Source organism: Anomaloglossus baeobatrachus, unplaced genomic scaffold (assembly GCF_048569485.1).
Source record: "Anomaloglossus baeobatrachus isolate aAnoBae1 unplaced genomic scaffold, aAnoBae1.hap1 Scaffold_74, whole genome shotgun sequence".
NCBI classification, from domain to species: domain Eukaryota; kingdom Metazoa; phylum Chordata; class Amphibia; order Anura; family Aromobatidae; genus Anomaloglossus; species Anomaloglossus baeobatrachus.
The window spans coordinates 228,991-243,915 of record NW_027445118.1 but is presented as its reverse complement, the minus strand read 5'-3'; the positions used below and the strand labels follow the sequence as shown (position 1 = coordinate 243,915).

The following is a 14,925-nucleotide window of genomic DNA, read 5'->3' as shown; positions in this document are numbered from 1 at the left end:
GCGGGCGTAGCAGCAGGGATCGGGGCACTCGTGCTGGCAGGGGCAACACTGGACTCACCCATCGGTAGCAGCATTGGGGTCGGAGTCGTCACCGCCCGATCTGGCACTCGGCGCGCGGCTCTCCCTTCATAGGCCTGAATCTATAGGAATCACTGCACTCTCTTAGAATAAGAAGGTATCAACAGATTCGTTTTTGTGCCAAAAATCTTTTTTATTATTATTATTCAAAAAGAATTTCTTTCAATCATAAGATAGTCTAAGTGAAGATGGGACGTTTCGGCCCAATAACGGGCCTTCTTCACGCCAAAAACACTAAAAAAAAATACAAAAACAGACAACAATCAATATATACACTATGTTACAGGGTTAACATGAAGATAGTGAAGCAAATATACAAAAGCACATGTAGAAGTATTAACATGTCACGCTTGGATAAAAATGCAAAGCACAGTAATAAAAGACATACTGGAAGTTTGTCACAAAGGTAAGTATGTATAGAGGAAAAAAGAGAAGAAAGAAGAAGAAGAGCAAGAGGAAAACAGGCAACATTGTGGTCTATGTGGGTGGTATACCATACCTCAGTAGCTACGGGGAGATTGTTTCAGGTTCAGTGCATGAAAAGAGATTTTGTACAGAAGGGGTATCTTGTAGAAAAGGAGTATCTAGAAAGGACCACAACTCTAGTTTATTAGCTCCTGTACTGGACGTCTTAGAGACCAGATCCTAAGGAGGAGAAGTGCAGGTATAAGTAAACAGGAGTATTAGATAAATATTCAAACTTAGTATGGATTTATTATAGAGGTTTTTTTACCTTAATGGCATTTGCGTACACCCTGTCAGAGTGAGTTATAAGAAATTCTGAAAGCCGGGCCAATGACCAATTATATTCACCTTGTGAATCCTTTAAAAGATTCAGCACATGTAAAATTAAAGGTCCGAGCACTTAAATTGGTAGATATGAGGCATATATCATAAATACCTTGTGGTTTAGAAGGTTCAGTATAGTAGTACTTGAATTGGCAGGTTCAGACCTGGGACAAGTGGTCTATGAGGAAAAGAATGAAACTGACTACCAGCGCCACCTATTGGTACAATAATTTAAAGACTAGCTTATAATGTATATACTACCTCAATAAAGCTGCTATAGGATCCTGTTTCACTTCTGTGCATAAACACTTGAGTAAGTATTCTGACTTGTGTACTCTAGGAGATTTAAACATACATAATCAGAGGGGTATACACCGATCTCTCACTAGCTATTGTAATATATATTGTCATTACCTTCAAACCAAGGTGTGTGTCAGAGGTTGCATGGTCCGGAAAGTTATTAGTAATGCCATAGGTATTGTGGTAAGCTGAAACAAGGGTGATCATAATCAAGGCAAGTTCAATCAATAGTATAGAAAGAGCTCCCATTAGATCTTTCTGGGTTACCTGAGTTTCCTTGAAATAATGGGTACAGAGTGGTCAGTGCCTCTATGGTAGAGAAAGAGGGAAGAGGTGTTATTATACTCCTGCCGTTTTTGGAATATTCCTGCCGTTTTTTGAAAGAAGTATGTGCACCTAGTTCCTGAAAGCAACCTACCTCATCGCCGTCTTCCCAGACTGTGGCTGATTGCGCCCTGTGAGCCGGCTTGCAAGCTCATTTAGCATCGCAAAACCGGAAGTGGCGTCAGACGCCGGCGCATGCGCAGTAGCGATCTGGAATACTATTAGAATGTATAAGGTACCGTGTAGTCTGTAAAAGAGGCGCCTGCGCATGCGCAATGGGTGTTTTTATATACTTCAATACAGGCCAGTGCTGGGAAGACGTGAATGGAGATTGACATTTGTTGCCTGCATAATTATATTACAGAAAGTGAAAAGAAGCGATCAAAGATAGTCAGGATAGGATCGGAGGTGTGTAAGGACATGGAATTCCATCATGAAATACTCTTTTAACAATATAGAAATATAGAAATATGTGTGGATTATCCACATAGTTACATGGAGAAATGTTATTCCCTGAATTAGGGAGGGGGAAGTCACATCCCACTGAAGTTCTGAGAAACAAGAGAAAGGTTTTTTTTCCTTTTGGAATTCTGGATACAAATCAACCTTACGAAATGTCCATACACAGTCCATCTTCATAATGTGTATCGGATTTGACCTGGAAAGGAGATTTTTTTCTTTTTTTGTTTTTTTGGGGGGGAGAGAACACAGTGAAGGTCCCAATACATTAGAAGCAAGCATACGGCTATATTAGAGAATTATATAGGGTGAAATTTATACATTACCAGCTATTAGTGCGTGCACAATGGTAGAGGAAAATGTGACATTTCTTAGGTTTTCTGGAGGGAAAAAAGAAAGGATAGTTAGAATAATCCTAAAATTAGTCTCCTAAAGTTCAGAGAGGTCTCTTATGAACTAGGCCAGTCTATTTCTCTATTTAGACCCTTTGGGGTTAGGGTCTGTAACTTGTATATCCAGAAACTCTCTCTTTTTTTCAAAAGTTCTATATGATTTCCTCCTCGTCTGGGTCTATGTACCCTATCAATAACCTGGTAGCGTAATTGTGCAACACTATGTTTTGCTTCGTGGAAATGTTGTGGAATGGGGAGCCATAGTTTACCGCATCTGATTGTGGACTTGTGACTGGCTATTCTATCGCCTACGTGTTGGATGGTTTCGCCTACATATAGTAAGCCACATGGGCACTTGATGATATATACCACAAAATTGCTTTCACACGTAAAGTACTCCTTGATTGGAAAACTCTTACCCGATCTCGGGTGCACAAAATGATCTCCTTTAATCACATTGGAACAGGATGCACAGCCTAGACATGGAAATGTACCAGTGCGTCTTGGTGTAAGTACTGTTTGTAGGATATTCTTCTCACTCCCTATGTCTGCCTTAATTAAAGAGTCCCTGATGTTTTGAGGTCTCCTCTTGCACATTAAAGGTGGGAGTAGGAATGGTGTTATTTCCGGGTATGCTTTTCTCAATAAGGGCCAGTGGTGATTGATAATACTGTAAATCTTTGGCATCGATGGATGATGAGTATGTACGAAGGGTAGCCTCTCTACTGTCTGACACTTTTCTGATGGCGTAGATAATAGCGCCTTCTCTCTCTCATTTGTTAATAGGGTTTCTGGATATTTTCGTTCCAAAAACCTTTGTGTCATTTCATCTAATCTTAGATTTTTTGTGGTTTCCTCAGAGACTATTCTCGTGATTCTCTTAAATTGTGATCTGGGCAAACTGTCTTTAGTAGATTTTGGGTGGCAGCTAGTATATAACAACATACAGTTGCGATCTGTTGGTTTCCGATAGAGGTCTGAGGATAATTGTCCACTTTCATCCTTTCTTATGTAAGTGTCAAGAAAATTGATCTCATCTTGGTGGTAATTTAGTGTAAATCTCAACTCCGGCCATATGTTATTAATGTGTCTATCGAAGATCATGAGGCTGGTGTTGTCCCCTTGCCAAATGCAGAAAATATCGTCGATGAATCTGACCCAAATGAGGGTCAGTTCATCGAAAGAAGGATAAGAATATACATATCTGTTCTCAAAAAAATCCATGTAAAGATTTGCATATGCCGGGGCTACATTCGAGCCCATTGCGGTCCCGTGTCGCTGTATATAGAAATCGTCCCTAAAGAGAAAATAATTCTCCTCTAGTACTATGTCAAGTAGGCCCATTATGAAGTCCCTTGAGTCCTGGCTTAGATCAGTTTTTTCTAAGGCAAGTTTTGTCGCCCTAGTACCTTTACTGTGAGAGATTGATGTATATAAACTACTCACATCCCATGTGCACAGAAGACTGTTCGGAGAGGCTCTTTGAAGGGTTTTAATTTTTAGTAAAAACTCATTAGTGTCCAAAATATGAGATCTGGTGTTTTTTGTCAAGGGGGTTAGTATTTTTTCCAAATAGATAGAAAGCGGTGACAGGATTGATTCTGTGGATGCCACAATAGGTCGACCTGGGGGATTATTGAGTGTTTTGTGAACTTTAGGGAGTGTGTAAAAAACAGGTGTTATCGGGTGTGTTTTTGTAAGAAAAGTGCGGGTTGTTTGGTCAAGGACACCTTTCTCTTGGTATGTGGATAAAAAGTTCTGGATTCTTGTTTGAATTTTAAATACTGGATCTGAGGAGATTCTCTGGTAAGTCACGGTGTCATTCAGTTGACGTTTTATTTCCTGTATGTAATCGTGTGTATTTTGGACCACAATGGCACCCCCTTTGTCAGCTGGTTTCAGAGTTATGGACTTATTGTTCCTAAGTGAGGTTATAGCAAGCCTCTCTAGGGCACTGATGTTATTTCGTGTGGGGAAGAAACCCAACTCGTGTTCATGAATCTTATTTTTTACATCCCGATCAACTAGATCTATAAACGTCTCCACTGCATGATTCGTTTTAGGTGGCATGTACTGGCTAGGGTTACGGAGACCTAGTGTTTTGATACTGGTTTCCTTAGGAGGTGGTTCAGAAACGGGGTTCTGAGAGGGGTTAATACCAAAATGAGTTTTTAATCTAACTGCCCTATAGAATCTCTGCATATCCTTTTCAAGTGTAAAGGAATCCCATTTCGGTGTAGGGCAAAAAGTGAGACCTTTATTAAGGACAGTTAATTCATTCGGAGCTAGAGTATAGTCAGAAATGTTGATAACTAGATTGGGACCCTCACCTGTGATCTCAACGTCATCCCCCATTCTCCGCTTCCGCCTCCTCGACCGCCTCGTTGGTTGGGTCTTCTTCTGCTTGGTCCTAAAAAAGATGTTGTATTTGGAAGGCTGCCGCCGGATTCGCTGCCGGAAGAGGCTGAGTGATTGTAAACTGGTTGTCTCCTCCATTGTCTTGTGTTGGTTTGTCCTTCGTTCCACCTATAAACTCTGTTGTTTAGATAATCGTCTGTATCCCTTTGAAATTTCTGTCTCTTCTTTTCTTCCAGACCTTTTTTGAAATCCTTTAGTGTATCCTCGACTTTTTTCTTTAAAGAAGCCAGGTCCCCTGGGGTTAGACTATCCGCTAATTGAGTTTCAATGCTTATAATTTTCTCTTTTGACTCCTTTATGGCTGTCTGGAGATATTCCACTGTCAGCACAATTAAATCCAAAGAGCACTTATTGAGAATCTGTTGATACTTCTTACAATAACTCTCGTTATTAGAGAATAGCGTAGGCCTTAGATTACATCTAAGACCCCTGGGGATCCGGTTCTGTCTATAATATTCTGCTAAGGTCGTGCAGTGAAGGTCTAGAGAAATGAATGTACGGTTCTCCTTTTCCCAATCCCTTGTCCTAACTTCTTTGATTGGGGTTTTGAGGAATTCTGTAGAATTCGTGACTTGTGCCAGTATGCTATTACTGGTAGTGTCATCATAGGCAAATGTCTCTACTGACATGAGTGGGCTGGTGCAACCGCCAAGAAAATGAAAGCAATTTTGTGGTATATATCATCAAGTGCCCATGTGGCTTACTATATGTAGGCGAAACCATCCAACACGTAGGCGATAGAATAGCCAGTCACAAGTCCACAATCAGATGCGGTAAACTATGGCTCCCCATTCCACAACATTTCCACGAAGCAAAACATAGTGTTGCACAATTACGCTACCAGGTTATTGATAGGGTACATAGACCCAGACGAGGAGGAAATCATATAGAACTTTTGAAAAAAAGAGAGAGTTTCTGGATATACAAGTTACAGACCCTAACCCCAAAGGGTCTAAATAGAGAAATAGACTGGCCTAGTTCATAAGAGACCTCTCTGAACTTTAGGAGACTAATTTTAGGATTATTCTAACTATCCTTTCTTTTTTCCCTCCAGAAAACCTAAGAAATGTCACATTTTCCTCTACCATTGTGCACGCACTAATAGCTGGTAATGTATAAATTTCACCCTATATAATTCTCTAATATAGCCGTATGCTTGCTTCTAATGTATTGGGACCTTCACTGTGTTCTCTCCCCCCCAAAAAAACAAAAAAAGAAAAAAATCTCCTTTCCAGGTCAAATCCGATACACATTATGAAGATGGACTGTGTATGGACATTTCGTAAGGTTGATTTGTATCCAGAATTCCAAAAGGGAAAAAAAACCTTTCTCTTGTTTCTCAGAACTTCAGTGGGATGTGACTTCCCCCTCCCTAATTCAGGGAATAACATTTCTCCATGTAACTATGTGGATAATCCACACATATTTCTATATTTCTATATTGTTAAAAGAGTATTTCATGATGGAATTCCATGTCCTTACACACCTCCGATCCTATCCTGACTATCTTTGATCGCTTCTTTTCACTTTCTGTAATATAATTATGCAGGCAACAAATGTCAATCTCCATTCACGTCTTCCCAGCACTGGCCTGTATTGAAGTATATAAAAACACCCATTGCGCATGCGCAGGCGCCTCTTTTACAGACTACACGGTACCTTATACATTCTAATAGTATTCCAGATCGCTACTGCGCATGCGCCGGCGTCTGACGCCACTTCCGGTTTTGCGATGCTAAATGAGCTTGCAAGCCGGCTCACAGGGCGCAATCAGCCACAGTCTGGGAAGACGGCGATGAGGTAGGTTGCTTTCAGGAACTAGGTGCACATACTTCTTTCAAAAAACGGCAGGAATATTCCAAAAACGGCAGGAGTATAATAACACCTCTTCCCTCTTTCTCTACCATAGAGGCACTGACCACTCTGTACCCATTATTTCAAGGAAACTCAGGTAACCCAGAAAGATCTAATGGGAGCTCTTTCTATACTATTGATTGAACTTGCCTTGATTATGATCACCCTTGTTTCAGCTTACCACAATACCTATGGCATTACTAATAACTTTCCGGACCATGCAACCTCTGACACACACCTTGGTTTGAAGGTAATGACAATATATATTACAATAGCTAGTGAGAGATCGGTGTATACCCCTCTGATTATGTATGTTTAAATCTCCTAGAGTACACAAGTCAGAATACTTACTCAAGTGTTTATGCACAGAAGTGAAACAGGATCCTATAGCAGCTTTATTGAGGTAGTATATACATTATAAGCTAGTCTTTAAATTATTGTACCAATAGGTGGCGCTGGTAGTCAGTTTCATTCTTTTCCTCATAGACCACTTGTCCCAGGTCTGAACCTGCCAATTCAAGTACTACTATACTGAACCTTCTAAACCACAAGGTATTTATGATATATGCCTCATATCTACCAATTTAAGTGCTCGGACCTTTAATTTTACATGTGCTGAATCTTTTAAAGGATTCACAAGGTGAATATAATTGGTCATTGGCCCGGCTTTCAGAATTTCTTATAACTCACTCTGACAGGGTGTACGCAAATGCCATTAAGGTAAAAAAACCTCTATAATAAATCCATACTAAGTTTGAATATTTATCTAATACTCCTGTTTACTTATACCTGCACTTCTCCTCCTTAGGATCTGGTCTCTAAGACGTCCAGTACAGGAGCTAATAAACTAGAGTTGTGGTCCTTTCTAGATACTCCTTTTCTACAAGATACCCCTTCTGTACAAAATCTCTTTTCATGCACTGAACCTGAAACAATCTCCCCGTAGCTACTGAGGTATGGTATACCACCCACATAGACCACAATGTTGCCTGTTTTCCTCTTGCTCTTCTTCTTCTTTCTTCTCTTTTTTCCTCTATACATACTTACCTTTGTGACAAACTTCCAGTATGTCTTTTATTACTGTGCTTTGCATTTTTATCCAAGCGTGACATGTTAATACTTCTACATGTGCTTTTGTATATTTGCTTCACTATCTTCATGTTAACCCTGTAACATAGTGTATATATTGATTGTTGTCTGTTTTTGTATTTTTTTTTAGTGTTTTTGGCGTGAAGAAGGCCCGTTATTGGGCCGAAACGTCCCATCTTCACTTAGACTATCTTATGATTGAAAGAAATTCTTTTTGAATAATAATAATAAAAAAGATTTTTGGCACAAAAACGAATCTGTTGATACCTTCTTATTCTAAGAGAGTGCAGTGATTCCTATAGATTGTTACTCGGACCTCGGTCCCTTCACTAGCACCTCAATTTTCCCCTTGTTTAGGGCAGAGTGCACACCAATTCCTTCATAGGCCTGAACCGCCGCGGTCATTGCCCAGAACTCCATCCGTCCCTCTCTGATCTGCCTTCCGATCCTGGCTTCCAGTTGATCGCAGAACTCAGCAAGCTCCCGACACCACCAGGCAGCGGAGCCTGGCTCTGGGTCTCTGCCTTCAGACGCCATTTTCTCTATCAACAAGCTGCTGGCTCCCTCTCCGTTCCGCCGTCTCTGGACGCCTCCGCTCCCTTCACAAGCGAGGTCAGGACTCTGCAGGGGATCTCTGGGTAGCCACACCTCTTCGTGGGCGGTAACTTCTCCCAGCGCGGGCTGCTGTTGTTTTTCAGCGCGCTTTTCATGGTGGCAAGATGGCGGCGCTTCCAATTTTTCAAGCGGACCACCCAGGCACATGGTCACCTGTCTGAACAGGTCTAGTCCTTATCCTGTTCGTGACGCCAGATGTGAAGCCCCACAGGTGCGGTGTCGGTGCATTACCTTCAGGGACTCCACGCAGCTGGATCCTGTCACCGGTAGGAAATCTTCTGTTTGTCGTGACGCCACTCTCAGAATTGCGGTCAGTGGGGACCGCCACTGCAGATTAAGGGATGCCTGGGGCTGATGGTGGGTGCAGTCAGTTGTAGTAGCCTCCTGAGAGTGAGGCAAGCCCCAGGGCCCTGTGTAGGTGTGTAGAACCACAAGGCGCAGAATAACTCCACCCAGGCAGAATGTCTTTCAGGGTTTTTACTCACAGAAGGTGGCAGAGTGAGTAAACCGGGCGTAGCTGGGATGAACCAGGCTGGAACCAGGTGTCCTTCAGGCTGACTTATGAGGGTGACTACCGACTCGCCTTCCTTAGCCCTTGGTGGTTTGGGGTAACCCCGACTTTGAGTCCCTATGGGGGTCACCCAGGGAAGTTGCTGAAGCCTCTCTCCCCTTGGTTTCGTCCGTTTGCTTGTAGCCTGGGCCAGGACACTCCAGCTGCTTGCCTCCTGTGAACTATGGGCCCTAACTGTGGCGACGTGGCTGCGGACTTTGTAGTGTGATCTTGGGGGTGTAAAGTACCCCCTCAAGCAGGTTTGGCAGGGAAAGGTGGATCTATCCCTGCACTGGGACCTACTACCCGTTTGGGCCTGGTACTCCCTAGCAGTCTCCTTACTTCCCACTCTGTTGCTCTCTCTTTAGCTGAAGATGGATTTCGGGTAGCACTCCTAGTTGACCGTTCTCCCCCGTCGGTAGCCACTGCGCGGACGCTGTCAGACTGCAACAGCCCCAGGGGTCTGCTCTCCTCCGAGCTCCCTGGACTCTACACTGAACCGGCTCACTTGTGGGACCTTCACTCCTGCTCCTGTCTGAGCTCCTCTTCCAAGCTCCTCACTCCTCCCCTCTCTGCTTCAGACTGTTCTCTTCCTCTTTCCCTCTTGTGCCTGCCTACGCCACCTAGCAACCAGGCTCTCCACCACACCCCTTGAGAGGAGATGGAGGCTTTTGGCCCCCTCCACTATTCCAGTGGAGGTGAAGGCTTTTCCCCCTCCTGGGATCCCCAGGGGTCCTCTCAAAGGTACATGTGTGAGACCTGATCACTATGCGCCTGTGTAGTCACACCTCGGTCAGCCTTCTGGATTACCTGTATTGTACTGTCCCCGGGGTGGGTGCAGTACTCAGTGGTGCCTGACCAGGTCAGGGGCGCCACATATGCAGCGCATACAGCTGTATCGGCTATAGGACTCAGGAGGACGGAGCTGCGACAGTGATGTCTGACACCAAAGACGCAGAAGGCAGATAATGGCGTCCGTGAAGAAAATGTCCGGTTTTATAATGCAGGGACATGTGACATGCAGATCCTATCACACATGCCGTTGCTTCTCTGGCTCAAAGTCAACTTAGCTGTGTGTGTGTCTGTGATTGGCTGACATGCTGGCCCGCCCCACAAGACGCGCGCACTTAGGGAAGGAAGACAAGAAAAAAAAAAAAATGGCGATCGCCATTATAGAAGCAGCAGTGATCTGAAGGCGCTGTTCACGCACACTATACACTGAAATGTGCTAATAGTTTGATTCACAGAGTGACTTACACTATTACAGCAGAAACCAAGCTATGATTTAGCTGTTTTTTGGCTGCTAGAACCGTTCTCGAACGTTTCTAGAACTATCGAGCTTTTGCAAAAAGCTCGAGTTCTAGTTCGATCTAGAACATGCCCCAAAATCACTCGAGCCTAGAACTGGAGAACCACGAACCACGAACCGCGCTCAACTCTATCCAGGAGCTTTGGTTCCCTGAGTTTCCAATAGCAAATGTCTAGAAAAAACTCTGTCCATTGGCACAACTCAGCAAGAAAACGAGAAGACCGAGAAGATATATTTCATTTATCTTAATGCCACCTTATTAACAGCACTAAACCCTTCTATTATGTCCCTTAGCCTTTTGAGCTTATCCTCTGGTAAGCGGAAGACCATGCCTCTGGTATCGATCTCAGTGCCTAAAAACTGTATTATAGTAGCCAATCAGAATACAAAAGGATGCATAGGAAGCGTGACTTTATTTCAATATTTTAAAACAATCCAATAAAATGAAGAAAAGTCACTCATACAAGATCCACAGAAGTTGTATAATACATACATAAATCAAAACACTATAAGGCCTGTTTCACACGTCAGTGATTCTGGTACGTTTGTGCTTTTTTTTAAACATAACAGAATCACTGAGATACGCAGATCCATTATAATGAATGGGTCTGCTCACACATCAGTGATTTTTCACTGCACGTGTCTCCGTGCGGCGTACCCGCGTGTCCGTAGTTGCTGCACGGAGACATGTCCATTTTTTTCTGGCATCACTGATAGGATGTCCATAAGGTGGCAGCAGAGCATAACAGAAAAAGGTGCCTATTGTGCACTGAAAAGACCCAATGTGATGCACCAGACATATAGAGCCCTAATGGATTCACAAATATAAGATATATCATGAATGACTACTGCATAATGAACGCTAGCATGAAAAAAGAAAGGAATCCATAAAAATAAATAAAAAATGGTGCACATATGTTAGAGCCCCACCGAAGGACAAAAAAAGTCTGATGGAAATAGAGAGCATATAGGAACAATAAGAATGTGCAACAGAGAGGAAGGTGAGAATGCAGGATCAATCACTGCCTGTCAGATATTAATAATCAGGGAAATAACTCTGGAGGAGACGCACAAATTAGGGTCTTACCTGGTAAGGTAATAAATAATTAATAGTAGTTGCACTCACCTATTAAGGTTGTGCCAGTCACAACCCCTAAATGCACGTTACAAATGGCGACAGCCGCAGCCCCTAGTAGAAGAGCAATAACGTATAGGAGGAAAATCGGGTGCGTGCCGCGCTGTCACCAAAGGAAACTGATGTTAATTATTTCATCTCTTTATTCTTTTTTCCGGTCAATGTGTTTCAGAGATCACTGTCTCCTTCATCAGGGCAAAAAAAGAACAGTATGCAATCAAAGGAGGAAGAACCTCTATATATACACATATGGAGCTACGTCAGAGGACTGACTGCTGTATTTCAAATACTGCCGGGATGGTCAACTGTTACAATACCGGCCATAAAAGTTCTCAAGTGATATATTGAGAAACATTTATAAAATCACTGGGGTATAGTGTTTCAAATTTCATCAGCTTTTTGAGACAAAAATCAGAAAAAGAAGAAGAAGAAGGACAAAATGAAAAAAAGAAAAAAAAGAAGAAAAAAAAAACAAAAAGGGAGCATTGAGCTCCAGACCCTGTATTGAGTCTTAGAAGTGTAGTGACAAGTGCATCTGTCCACAACCCTGTAAGGGTGAACGGGATGACGGACAAGAAAAATTATGTTCGTGGCAAAAAATGGTGGTGTTGCTATATAAAATTGCATTAAGAATAAAGAAAGGAAAAATTTCTTTATAAAAGTAGTGAAGAAAAAAGTGGAAAAAAGGGGAGTGTAAGCCATTTTACTAATAAATAGTGATGAGCGAGCATGCTTGTTACTACTCGGTACTCGCACGAGTATCACTGTACTCGGTCTACTCGACGGGGACCGAGTAATCTCGCGATACTCGTGCTGTACTCGTGGTCTTCATCCCTGCATGTTGGCGCTCTTTTGAGAGCCAGCCCTCATGCAGGGATTGGCTGGCAGACCACTGCAATGCCACAGCCCTGTTAGTTGTGGAATTGCAGTGATTGGCCGGCCTGCACAGCGTGACCGAGCCTTTATACCGGCGGGCGCGCTGTGCTCTGCTCACAGCTATCCAGACAGTCAGTGCAGGGAGAGGGTCGCTGCTTCAGGGAAAGGTTTGCGGCCCTTTATAGCTATTTCCGTAGCAGGGCTGCAAACAGTGTGACCAAAAGTCCTTCTCAGGACTATTCTAGTTGTATACAGGCAGGCAGGGTATAGCCAGGTCGGAGTACAGTAGCAGAGTCCTTCTCAGGACTATTGTTGCTGTATACAGGCAGGGTATAGCCAGGTTGGAATACAGGCTAGTGACCAAAAGAGTCCTTGTCAGGACTATTGTAGCAGTATACAGGCAGGCAGGCAGGCAAGCAGGGTATATAGCCATTCCTAGTGGTGACCGTATACCAGCCTTCATCATATCTGGGGCTGGTGTACACAGTCTAAAACAGTCCTGATAGTGTCAGACTTCTCAGCAATTGTCGCTCCTAAAACCTGTTAGGTTCTTAGTGCGTCCGTGCTTGCATTTAAAAACCGCACGTGTGTGCCTGTCGGTGGCAGCGTACAGGTGCACTTGTGTGCGTTTTTACCAAACTATTATATAACGCACAAGTGTAGTGTATAATACACGTCAGTCAGCAGTGGCTGATAGTGTCAGAGTTCTCATCATTAATTTTTGCTCCTAAAACCTGTGTTAGGTTCTTAGTGCGTCCGTGCTTGCATTTAAAAACCGCACGTGTGTGCCTGTCGGTGGCAGCGTACAGGTGCACTTGTGTGCGTTTTTACCAAACTATTATATAACGCACAAGTGTAGTGTATAATACACGTCAGTCAGCAGTGGCTGATAGTGTCAGAGTTCTCGTCATTAATTTTTGCTCCTAAAACCTGTGTTAGGTTCTTAGTGCGTCCGTGCTTGCATTTAAAAACCGCACGTGTGTGCCTGTCGGTGGCAGCGTACAGGTGCACTTGTGTGCGTTTTTACCAAACTATTATATAACGCACAAGTGTAGTGTATAATACACGTCAGTCAGCAGTGGCTGATAGTGTCAGAGTTCTCGTCATTAATTTTTGCTCCTAAAACCTGTTAGGTTCTTAGTGCGTCCGTGCTTGCATTTAAAAACCGCACGTGTGTGCCTGTCGGTGGCAGCGTACAGGTGCACAATTTGCACAAACTTTGATATAACGCCCAAGTCTAGTGAATACACGTCAGCACAGCATTGCAAAATGCGCAAGGGCGTTGGCAAGGAACAAGGAAGTGGACGTGATGGTGGTGCAGGCAGAGGCCGAGGTCGTGGGCAAGCTCTAATTTTGCCACAACAAAGGGCCACATCTAGTCGCTCGCACGTCCTGTCCCAAATTCTTGGGGACCGCAGCAGTACACCGCTCTTGAACCAAGACCAGTGTCAACAGGTTGTTAGTTGGATAGCGGATAATGCTTCCAGTCAGATTGGCACCACCACAAACACTCTGTCTTCCACACGGTCAAGTGTCAGTAGCCGTGATACTGCACCGCACATTTCAGAACCTGATCCTCCTTCCTACCACAAGGCTGAGTACATGTCCTCGGACATTAATGATCCCACACTTGGACACTCGGAAGAGCTGTTCACGTTTCCATTCGCACATTCTGGCCTCTCGCCAGCTCATGTTGAAGTGGGTCATGAGGAGATCGTATGTACAGATGGCCAAATATTTGAGCAGCCACGTTCTCACGAAGTTGGCAACGTGTCTCAACAAGGGGTGGACGATGATGAGACACAATTGTCAGGAAGTCAGGAGGAGGAGCAGGGTGCGGAAGAGGAAGACGACGTGGTGGATGATCCAGTAACTGACCCAACCTGGCAGGAGGATATGCAGAGCGAGGACAGCAGTGCACAGGGGGAGGGAGGCGTAGCATCCCAACAGGCAGTAAGAAGCAGGGTGGTGGCTCCAGGCAGAAGTCAGGCAACCGTTCCCCGGAACAACAACACGACACAAGGTGCCTGTACAAATGTTAGGTCTTCCCGAGTCTGGCAGTTTTTTAAGTTGGATCCAGATGATTCTAAAAAGGCCATTTGCAACACCTGCCGTGCCAGCATCAGCAGGGGTACCAAAACTAGCAGCCTGACCACCACCAGCATGATCAGGCACATGTCAGCCAAGCACCCGACTTTGTGGGAAGTACAACAGAGTCGAGGAGCAGTGCTTGCTAATGTCACTGCTACGTCTTCGCTGGTTGTGCATGCGAGCCAATCCCCTGTCCATGCTGCCTGCGAACAAGCCTCCTCCGGTCCTGCACCTGCAGTTGCCTACTCAGAAATAACACCATCATCAAGCACGTCCTTGTCCCAGCGCAGCATTCAGTTATCCATTCAGCAAACCTTTGAACGCAGGCGCAAATACACTGCCAACACCCCACATGCCACAGTTCTAAATACTAACATTTCGCGACTGCTTGCGCTGGAAATGTTGCCTTTTAGGCTGGTGGAGACAGAAGCATTCCGCGACCTGATGGCGGCAGCTGTCCCACGTTACTCGGTCCCCAGCCGCCACTATTTCTCCCGGTGTGCCGTCCCCGCGTTGCATAACCACGTGTCACAAAACATCACACGTGCCCTGAACAACGCTGTTTCACCCAAAGTCCACCTAACCACAGACACGTGGACAAGTGCTTGTGGGCAAGGCCGCTACATCTCGTTGACGGCACACTGGG

The 14,925-nt window shown here is 44.2% G+C and overlaps 1 protein-coding gene across 1 annotated transcript; it reads right to left on the bottom strand.

Annotated features, from left to right (window-relative positions):
- Positions 1 to 205: 205 nt before the first annotated feature.
- LOC142287658 (uncharacterized) lies at positions 206 to 4,974 on the bottom strand. Its single transcript, XM_075333455.1, has 9 exons — positions 4,673 to 4,974; positions 2,277 to 2,330; positions 1,435 to 1,476; positions 1,282 to 1,355; positions 1,129 to 1,203; positions 980 to 1,045; positions 812 to 901; positions 578 to 723; positions 206 to 312 (listed from the first exon to the last, which is right to left on the bottom strand). The coding sequence occupies exons 1-8, from the start codon at positions 4,836 to 4,838 to the stop codon at positions 586 to 588; spliced, it is 705 nt and encodes a 234-aa protein (XP_075189570.1). The 5' UTR covers positions 4,839 to 4,974; the 3' UTR covers positions 206 to 312; positions 578 to 585.
- Between the last annotated feature and the right edge of the window lie 9,951 nt (positions 4,975 to 14,925).